General features: G+C 42.5%; 1 protein-coding gene across 1 annotated transcript; it reads left to right on the top strand.

Annotated features, from left to right (window-relative positions):
- Positions 1-5,524: 5,524 nt before the first annotated feature.
- On the top strand, positions 5,525-10,491 carry LOC119285568 (RGS1-HXK1-interacting protein 1-like). Its single transcript, XM_037564868.1, has 8 exons — positions 5,525-5,708; positions 6,162-6,228; positions 6,322-6,411; positions 9,195-9,247; positions 9,551-9,687; positions 9,793-9,857; positions 9,997-10,055; positions 10,147-10,491. Exons 1-8 carry the CDS (start codon positions 5,619-5,621, stop codon positions 10,234-10,236), a joined length of 651 nt encoding a protein of 216 aa, XP_037420765.1. The 5' UTR covers positions 5,525-5,618; the 3' UTR covers positions 10,237-10,491.
- Positions 10,492-10,729: the final 238 nt, after the last annotated feature.

Below are 10,729 nucleotides of genomic sequence, written 5' to 3'. Positions count from 1 at the left end.
GGACACTGCAAGATTGAACCCAAAGCTAAGCACTTCTCCCATTGCAAGAAAGATCAATCTAGTAGGCCAAACCAAACTGATAATTCGAAGAGACTTGCAAAGATAACCAATCATACATAAAAGAATTCAGAGAAGATTCAAATATTGTTCATAGATAAACTTGATCATAAACCCACAATTCATCGGTCTCAACAAACACACCGTAAAAGAAGATTACATCGAATAGATCTCCACAAGAGAGGGGGAGAACTTTGTATTGAGATCCAAAAAGAGAGAAGAAGCCATCTAGCTAATAACTATGGACCCGAAGGTCTGAGGTAAACTACTCACACTTCATCGGAGAGGCTATGGTGTTGATGTAGAAGCCCTCCGTGATCGATGCCCCCTCCGGCGGAGCTCCAGAACAGGCCCCAAGATGGGATCTCGTGGATACAAAAAGTTACGGCGGTGGAATTAGGGTTTTGGCTCCATATCTGGTAGTTTGGGGGTACGTAGGTATATATAGGAGGAAGGAGTGCGTCGGTGGAGCAACAGGGGGCCCACGAGGGTGGAGGGCGCGCCGGGAGGGGTGGGGGGTAGGCGCGCCCCCTACCTCGTGCCCTCCTCGTTGATTGCTTGACGTAGGGTCCAAGTCCTCTGGATCATGTTCGTTCTGAAAATCACGTTCCCGAAGGTTTCATTCCTTTTGGACTCCGTTTGATATTCTTTTCCCGCGAAACCCTAAAATAGGCAAAAAAACAGCAATTCTGGGATGGGCCTCTGGTTAATAGGTTAGTCCCAAAAATAATATAAAAGTGCATAATAAAGCCCAATAATGTCCAAAATAAAATATAATATAGCATGGAACAAAAAAATTATAGATACGTTGGAGACGTATCATGCACCCAGGACTGTGGTCCTCCCTTCAATGCTCAACAGACATCGTTGAGATGATCACCGGCAACACCGCGAAGGGAAGCATGAAGGGCATCACGGCCATTGTCATGCTCGTGCTCTGGGAAATCTGGTTGGAGCGACACCACTGCACTTTCAGAGGCAAAGTGGCTCAGAGGGCCGACATTCTGGCTGCGATTAGGCGTAGCATTGAGTTGTGGCGGTAAGTAGGAGCCTAGTGCCTAGCACAACCTTTTGCAGAGCCACCATCAGGAATCGGCTAAGTTGTAGCACACACCCAAACGGTTTGTTGTGCCTTTTCTTTCCCTTTTTATGTATTTTTTCTCTTGATCCTTGGACCCCCCCCCCCATGTTTAACTTTTCCGCTACTTCCTGCTTAATATATGAATGCCAGCAATTTGCTGGATCTTTCAAAAAAATTGGATGATCTCTCTCTCGTAAACCTGCTCCTCTGATCGACACATGCCCTAGTGGGCCTGCCCACCGCATCAACCCAACCTTATCCTCTCCACCCCCTCTCCATGTCTCCTCAATCAGCGTCTCCCTCTCGAGCGTCTCTCTCTCCCTCTCGTCTCTCTGATACAGATCACCGAGGACGAAGCAGAGCCGGTCGTCGCCGCTGTCGGAGACTTCTCCCCCTCCTCCCCCTTCCCTCGGTCCCGTTTGAGGGACACTGCAAGCCCCCGCCACCAAAAGCCTTCGTGAGGAGAGAGGAGTGTCGCCATGGTCGTCTGCGACGGAGGCAGTCGGTGCTCCGCACCGAACAACTTGAAACATGAGTAGCTTCTACGTCGCCCACCGCCTGCCATGGATTTCTTCGTGAGCTGCAATGGAGCGTCGCACAGTGCTATGATGGTGACCGTGGTGGCGGACGCAACTCCGGTGATGTTGCCTTTGAAGCTGTCAGAGCAACGGGCCGCCGGAAGCATAGTCGGCACTGCAATGAAACCTCGTCGGAGTTGCAATGGAGCTTCGCGGACGCGCCTGTGCTGCGTTGAAGCTCCGCCCAAGGTGCAATGGAGCTTCGCCGGAGCCGTCGGTGCTGCAGTGGAGCTCGGCCGGAGCTGCTTCGCCGGAGCGTTGGTGCTGCGTTGGAGCTCCACCAGGCTGCAATGGAGCTCGGCCGGAGTTGCAATGGAGCTCCGTCAGGGCTACAATGGAGCTTGCTGGACGCCGCAGCATTGCGTTGGAGCACCGCGCGGGGCTATAATGGAGCTCACCGGATGCCGTTCGTGTTGCGATGAAGCACCGCCGGAGCTGCAGTAAAGCACCGTGAGGGTCATGGAGCTCTGGCGAGGTTGCAATGAAGTGCCACCGGGCGTTGCCAGAGGTGCAGTGCAGAGTCGTGGAGCTCCGGCGAGGTTGCAATGAAGCGCAGGAGGGCGCCATCGGAGCTGTAGTGAAGCACCGCCGAAGCTGCAGTGAGGCGCGCGGGGGCCATTGGAGCTCCGGCGAGATTGCAATGAAGCGCCGCCGGGCACCGCCGGAGCTGCAGTGAGGCGCCGCGGGGGTCGTTGGAGCTTTGCCGCCAGACGGTGCTGCGAGGTGTTGCCATCGAGCTGCTGCGCTGAGTGGTGCTGCCCATGGGAGCTGGCTGATCATAGGGCTGCAGAGCGTCTAATTGGACGGCTGTGGAGGCGGCTTATTTTTTACACAAATCATCCGGATGATTTGTAGTACCGCCCTTTAGCATAGGGCATGACCATGTAGCATATCCATGCGTAAATTTGCTATGCACTTAATTAATATTCTAAGTTTTCTTATAGATAAAAGAATAAAAGCATGTACATAACATATATGACAATTAATTATGATGTTATTTTCAATATAAAAATAAGATCATTATACATAAATATAGTATGTCAGGTTGTCGTGCTAAATTTAAGTGTGTAGTGTTTGCACAAAATCATCTTTTTTATTAAGTTACATGGACGCTTATTTTTAGCTCATTTCTTTTTGAGTCGCTCTTGAGTTGAACCTAACAATGAGTCGATCTCCATTGATTCATGAGCCTTGAGTTTAAATTTATTGTTCCCTTAAACTGGGTATCAAGTGTCTCGTTCTTTTTTTTTTTGAAATGAAGTGCCTCATTCTTGGATAACTAGATCTTATTCCTTCGAGGTTTAATTTGTGTATCATTTTCCTAGTTTTCATTCAAAAATTCTACTTTGGAAATTATTGTTTTTATAGATGTACATGCGGAAAATGTTACAAAGCCACCAAGCGGGGCCTAGAGAGAAAAATAATATAGACCATGAAGAATCCTTTCTGTAGGAAAAACTGCGCCCTAAATTTTTGTTTGGAATTAGCATTTGTTTTAAATGAATTGAAAAGTATTAACTATGCCTGATAGGCGGGCGGTGCTTTTCTTTTGAACAGAATATAGAAGCAAGCGCTCATACACACGTGCATGCACTCATTCATATGAACGCACATACGCACACCCTACCCCTATGAGCACCTCCGAAAGACTGAGCGGACATATCATCTTGAAACTTACAAAGTCATCGTAGGAACCTCGTCATCGACGGGAATGTCTCATCCCACTAAATGCGCATTGCCTGAAATCCTGACATAAATTTAAGAATAAATGCGAGCACCAGGATTTGAACCCTGATGGGCTGGGGATACCATAATCCCTCTAACCATTCAAGCATGGGTTGGTTCGCATGCTAATATGTATCGCCTATACTCTTTTTTTTAGGGGATGTATCGCCTATAGTCTTTTTTTTTTGAGAAAAAATGTATAGCCTCGAGTCAACCTCATGGAAGGACCGCTGACACTTAGCACCCGTTAAATGGGCCAGGCCCGGCGTGCATAACGAGCGCTCGCTTACGTCGGCTCACCTGTTGCGCCAGCCCGCCAATCTGGCTAGCCTTGCTAGTTGTTTGTCACTTCCCCCCTCTTTTTATATTCAAGATTTTTTACTAACTCTATAAAACATCTTGAATTTTAAAATGTTTAGAAATTTTAAAATATTCACAGATTTAAAATGTATTTATGATTTTGAAAGAAAAACATGAATTTTAATTCTATTTCCAGTAATTTGATGTTCAAGAATTTTAAGAATGTTCAGAAAATGTTAAACAATTCATAATTTTTTTAATTTATATTTTTTCATGAATTTTATAAATATTAAAATTTTGAAAAATATTCATAAATTAAAAATTCACTATTTTCTAAATATTCACGAATGAAAAAATATTTGTGAATTTTAGAATATATTCACAAATTTAAAAATGCTCTCAAACTTCAAAAAATGTCCATGAACGGAAAAACATTAATAAAGTAAAAATAAAAATAAAAAATAAAATAAAAGGAAAGCGTAAAATCAATAGTGAAAAACACTGGCATGACAAAGAAAAAGAACCCAAATGTTCCCAAGACCGGGCTTAACCTTCCAAAAGTGCTCAATAGCAAACAATGCGCCTCAATGCTCTTAATATGCTAACCCACTTCGGACGCTAGGCAACCGCGTGTGATATGTATGCAATCAGGAATCAGCAATACATCCTTCATGGAAAATCACTAGTTAAGGGATGTTCGTTGCAAAGTTACCGTGAAACGCCTTTGGTGATGACAAGTGGCGTAATGAATATGTGCCATTTGTCACCTTCAGGGGATGTTTTGGTGGATTTTTCTTCCACGCGCGGAACGAATTTGAGGATTGGTGCATGCTTTTTTCTTCTATAGATCCATTTTTAAGAAGAAATATCTCATGATCTCATCATGAACCATTTCAACGTTGCCTTTCTCACGTTGAAACCATCAAATTAGATTTCGTGTTGATATATTTGATAAACCTTTTTTGACATAACTTACTCTTCCAATGAGAATTAACAAGTACTCGCAACTAGCATTAATCCGTGGTGTGAATATGAATAAACTTGTCTTCCCACAAGAAACACACCATGAATTAACATGTGCTCTCACGAGAGCACATCTGTGCTGCCCGCGGGAGCATGCCTGTGCACAAGAAAAAGAGCTAAGATAACCCAAAAAACTAGAAAAACCTTTTTTTTTCACAAATCCAAAAAAATGGACCCTCCTTAAAAAACAAGGAAAACCAGGGAAAAAAATCATGCACACTTCCTCATATCGTCTTGCTCACCACGAGGGCTTGTCACCTGGCAAGCTTCCACGCCCGTGGGTGCCTCAGAAAGTTCACTCAGGTTCGGGCACCCTCTAACTATTTGCTCTCATCATTTCTAAAAAAGTACAAGTATTTCCTTTGTTCATAAATATATATATTTTAAATATTTAAATATGGAGTACATACAGTCTGAAATGAGCGAACAAATACACTGAAATATATCTATATACATTTGATTCAATTTTTTTTGTAAATATCTTATATTTGTGAATAGAGGGAGCGGCTTCTTCTTAGGATCCTTGTTGCGACATAGTCGACTGCCTTACCTTTTTTTTTCTTCTTCTTTTTTCTTTTATATAAGATAGAGAGGCGCGTGGCATGAACGGACCGGGCCATGCATACCCCGCTTTTGTTTTTGTTCAAGGCTTCAACGCAATATTTGAAACTCTTCTCGGCCCACCGTTCAAGAAAAAAAAACTCTTCTCGGGCTACGATCGAACGGGCCTAAAATAGCACTACCCGAAGAAGGGAAGAGAACGCCCAAGGAGGCGAAGAGGAGAGAGAGAGAGAGAGAAAGCCCGAGAGATCCGCGAACGCACGGTCGCCGGAGAAACTGCGGGAGCCCAGTCGATGGCGTCATCGGACACCGGCCGCACGCCGGCGCAAGGCGCGGAAGCCGCCTCCGCCTCCGCCTCCCCCTGGCCTCTCCGCAAGCTCCAGGTCTCGACCCCTTCCCGCCCCGTAATCTTACAGAAACTTGCAATGCCTCTTTACAAATCTTGGGCGGATTCGCGTGTTTCTGAGTGCCCTTCTTTATCTCAGATGTGATATCAGGTTGCATGGAATCACGTGTATAACTGAATCGAATCCGTCTTTAAGATGGTGTGCGTGAATTTGTGTTCTTCGGTTGGGATTCGATGGCAAAAATTACCAAGCTCTTCCTATTCCATTTTTGGGGTTAGAAAACCTATGCCTTGATGCATGCTGGTCTCGTCCCCGAACGATTTTATATTTGACTCTCATTCCTTTTGCACGCGATGCTTGTATAGCTGCACTCGCATCGGCTACACATTTTTATTGGCTAAACCGAGATGGTATTTCTATTTATTTATTTACTCCTAAATTTCCCTTTTTTTCCTGCCGCACTAACCCTCTTTCTGCTTGCATTTGTAGAGCTTTGCGCCAGGGCTGTGGTCACAGTACAAAGCCTACGAGGATGTGTTTGTCGAGAGGGCTAAAGGCAAGATCTAGCCCCCGCCCCTCCTCCTCATTGGGTGTATTTGTCTCACTATGATGGTTCCGCAATCAATACTTGGTTTTATTTCCATTTTAGTTACTATTTCGGATGCACTGGTTCTTGTGAGCAAGCATCAAGCGGAGGCAATTGGATGTGCCACTGTCGCAGGGTTCATCTTGTTCAGAGGTATATTTCAAGTGTTCTAATGTTATGCAAGACAGTTTGCAAATTAATTTATCAGCTCAAACCGTGTGGTTCCTTTTAAGGGTGATTTCAGAATGTTACTCCCTCCGTCCGTGAATGAGTGTACATCTAGCTTTTGTCTTATGTCAAAGTTTTAATACTTTGACCACCTTTCTAGGAAAAACTAAAAGCATTTATGGCACCAAATTAGTATCACTAGATTCGTTTTGAAATGTACTTTGATAATATATCAATTTGATGTCATATATGTTACTACTATTTTCTATAAACTTGGTCAAAATTTTAAAACTTTGACTTAGAATAAAAGGTAGATGTACACTTATTCGCGGACGGAGGGAGTATATATTAGGACACAAACTTGGTTATGTCATGTCTTTGAATACGCGCATAGACAAGAAATGGGATTCATCGGTACGAATTAGGGATTGAAGGAAAACTATATAGTTTCACAAATCCTGAAACCGGAGAACATGATCCATCAACAGGCTGCCAAGTTTCTTTCCATTTGTCTTGTTCCATATATCTATCCGGTTGTTCAGAAATGTTTAAACTGATTTTGACCTGAGAAATACTATTCAGGAGCTAACAGGTCAGATCATCGGATATATTTCGCTTTTAGAGTTGATGTCGCAAAACCTGTGAATTTGATGCATGCTCGCTCATGTCTATTCCGGGTTAATGGTTAGTCTTAATGAACATTTATTGCAGTTGCAATTGCAGTTGTTTTCTTCTTTATTTTTTGACTGAAATACAACTTATGTCATTTCCTAGACCAATTACAATTTTAGTGAAGAATTATCTCTTCTTTGGAGGCTTCAGAAGTTCTCTTTTAGCACCTGCCTATAAAAAAGCTCCATTGTTTCGATGTAGTATCTTATTTATTGGAGTGTAGGCAGTATTCATGCCGCGTTAAAGTTCTTAAATCCTACCAGTGATTATAGTTTGGTGCCAGAGGTTATGCACATGCACTATATGTATGCATACCTTTCCGTCTGAGGGGTGCTTCGATATATCTTTATCTGATTACAAACCTGAGCTGATCCAAGCTTGAATCAAGCCAAGCTAGGTGTATCAGGTTCTATCTTGTTTGGTTTTTCTTGGTTTGCTAATTCCCTGTTGGGATGCAAACCCGGAAAATGGTACTTGGGAGATCTTCTTTGAGTTTGGCCACCAGATACATAAGAAAAATCTTTTTTTTTTCATGTAGTCTAGCTACCATTTATAATCTTAGCCTAAGACTCATCATGCGTTTGAAGATTCACAAATGATCAGTTGCCATTGAACTTAGTGTAGGTGAAACTTTCATGAGAAATGACTAAATTATTACTTATTAAACAGCTGATGATGCATTTTAATCACATGTCATTTACTCAAGTACTTCCTCTGTAAACGAATACAAGACCTTTTAGATCACTAAAGTTTACAGAGGGGGTACTTAGTAGCATCATCTGCTAACGGATATTTTACTTATAAAAATAACTTTTGACAAACCCTTGCGCATAAGTTGCATGTCAAGGGGTCCTGTATTTGGCGCTGATCCAGTGAAGTGGTCGATGTTCTCTTCCCACCTATGAAACGCCGATACCACTTGCAAAGCTTTTATATCCGCATTGGATACGTGTCCGGTACCGATACGCGTTTGATATTTATCCAACCAGTATCGGGAGAATTAAAATTTAAAATAAAGGCACGCAAATTAGATGCATATTGGATACAAGTGGATGCGGCCTAGTCAAATAAGGATTATCTAATGTTGGAGTATAATGCCCGGCCCTTTTCGTCAGTTCAGACTTTTGGAGCAACTGGCTGGAGCATGAATTCAATATGGTATCCGAGACAAGAGGTCTTGAGTTCAAGAACCTGCCAACGGAGTATTAAAATAAAAAGATTCTGCGGCCTACATCAATCCCACGTCTAAGGACTAAATAAGCCTAGATGCGAGAGGGAGTGTTGAAATATATTGCCCGCCTCTCTCCACCAGTTCGGACTGATGGGTGAACTAGTTAGGTGCATAAACTTGCAACCAAGAGGTTCAGGGTTCAAAGCCCAGTAAACGCAGTAAATAATTGCGGCCTGCCCCCGCTTCCGCTGCCCACGTCATAAACTACAAAGGAGCATAGACGTGAGGGGAGTGTTGGAGTATAATGTCCGGCCCTCTCCCATAGTTCTTTGACCTGATTCTCTTGCCTCCTCTGTCCTGACTTCCAGTCCCACCCCAGCCTGTGACAAGCTTGTATTGAATTCCTTTCACCATCCCAACGTCTCACCCACTGTTCCTCCTGCAGACCACTGACCCTAAACAACTGGCATTTCATGTCCAGCTATGCCACATGATTTTGCTATTCATTTTTAGAGTTAAGCATATCCCAGATCAGCATTTTGGGAAAAAGGCATATCCCTTTAGTCATGTTGCCGCAATACTGATACATTTATGGTAACATAACTAAACAGATCACAGTGCCCTTACCAATGATCGAGGATCAAGCAATACAAGAAAAGCCAAAGCAGAACTTGGGGTTTGTGAATGCTATGCAGATTAACAAGTGGGCTGAGGTTTGGGTTTAATTGTGTTGATTGTGCACTAGATTTATTAGGATTGTGCAGTTACATATAAAGGTGGTGCACATTGCAAGTGTATCCCTCTTACAACTTAACAAGAAATAACTCAAAAGTGGCCCTCTCCCTATTTCAACTGAAATATGGTTGTTTTCTTGATAGAACAATGGTTTCTTTTGTCTCAAAGCTAATGAATGTTGTACCATCAGGCCCTCGGAGATTTTTATACCGCAATACTCTGGGTCGTTTTAAAACTGAGAAGGTACAGTGCCCGCAACTCTGATTATGCTAATTTAAATTTTATTGTACATCTGTAACATATTAGGTTTCGTTTGTTCAGTACTTCTGAATATTCGTTTATTTCGTTACGGTTGAATCATGTAACAGTGGTTTCTCCAAGTACTCATGCTGAAAAATGCTTTCTGTTTTCATAGTCATGACTGAGTTTCAGTTATTCGGTAACCAACCTTGTCTAACATGGTCATAAAGATGAGAACCATGACATGCATACATTCTTTTCCTTCACGGATGTATATGATGATGTCCTCACATATAATTTTTGTAGGATTTACTGAATGATGTTGAACAAAGTATGATCGAATACAAAACATCTATTGAGAGCTTGAGAAAGGATTCCAAATACACCCTGGACAAAGTAGTCATTGGTGAAAGTGATCTGCAGCGTGGCCGAACTGATTTGAGGTAGTACACATGTGGTGCTTTTCTAATCATCTTCTGTCATTTCCTTGAACAACGCCATACTTGAGAATAATCTACATCTAAATGTTATGCTCATGAATTTTGCAGATCTACTGGTAAGCAAATCCAGTCCGTTATAAGATCTATTTACAAAGCAGAATCCACAGCTGCAGGTATTGAATTCTTCTTCAAAGATTGATGGTCCTTTTAGTATGGAAAACTTTGAAACAATGTATGTGTAAATAAGAGCCTATACACATCATTTGACTGTATCTTTATTAAATTTGTTCCATATTGTTCTTGGGGCCCTAGGTTTGATGGATCAACTAAGAATTATTCCTACAAGACAGTCTCTTGAATTGCGAGCAGAGGCAAGTGAAATAACTCTTATGTAAAAAAAACTTATTCACTGACTATTATGAAAAGTTGCTTTCAACTTAGCATGCTCTTTTCATCTTTCAGGTGGCTTCCATGGCCTCTGGTTTGAAAAACCGGAGACATGTCCTGGAAGAAAGGGTGAACCGTATATCTGAATACGGTGTCCGCGTCTGAATTTCGGCATAGAACCGCTCCTGGGCCCCTCCATGGAATAAACTCAATTCACTAAGAGACATGCCACTGATTAGACAAGCAACATCTTCTATGGATTATAACCTTGTTTCTGTTGGCATTTGAATACGGGGCGATCAAGATTACTCGCACAACCATCGTTGATTCCCCCATTTACTATTGCTTGTGTTGAGCATTGTTCACTATTGCGTCTTCCATCTGCACACATAAGAAAGGCTTAAGCTATGTGCTTCGTCATTTTGCCTCCTGTTAAGAATGAATGTCATTCTAGTCTGGAAATAAAGAGCACGTTAATCTGTCCTATAAATGTACTCGCTGGAATTTGGACGATCAACTCTGTATGAATAAAACACATGAACAAAGCACAAACAATCCGCATGCATATAAGAAGCCAGCAATATGAGTTCAGCCAAAAATGTGAGTATATGCATAATAAGGCAAGAACATGAGTTAAGCCAAAAATATGACTATGCAA

The sequence above is a fragment of the Triticum dicoccoides genome, chromosome 4A, assembly GCF_002162155.2.
Source record: "Triticum dicoccoides isolate Atlit2015 ecotype Zavitan chromosome 4A, WEW_v2.0, whole genome shotgun sequence".
Taxonomy (NCBI): domain Eukaryota; kingdom Viridiplantae; phylum Streptophyta; class Magnoliopsida; order Poales; family Poaceae; genus Triticum; species Triticum dicoccoides.
This window is presented reverse-complemented; position numbering and strand designations above follow the sequence as displayed.

What these genes read in the sequence shown, in the direction of transcription:
- LOC119285568 (XM_037564868.1), top strand. Translation starts at nt 5,619, where the DNA reads ATGGCGTCATCGGACACCGGCCGCACGCCGGCGCAAGGCGCGGAAGCC. An exon ending in GTTTGTCGAGAGGGCTAAAG is followed by an intron (nt 6,229 to 6,321) that starts GCAAGATCTAGC and finishes TTTCCATTTTAG; the next exon opens with TTACTATTTCGGATGCACTG. An exon ending in GTCGTTTTAAAACTGAGAAG is followed by an intron (nt 9,248 to 9,550) that starts GTACAGTGCCCG and finishes TAATTTTTGTAG; the next exon opens with GATTTACTGAATGATGTTGA.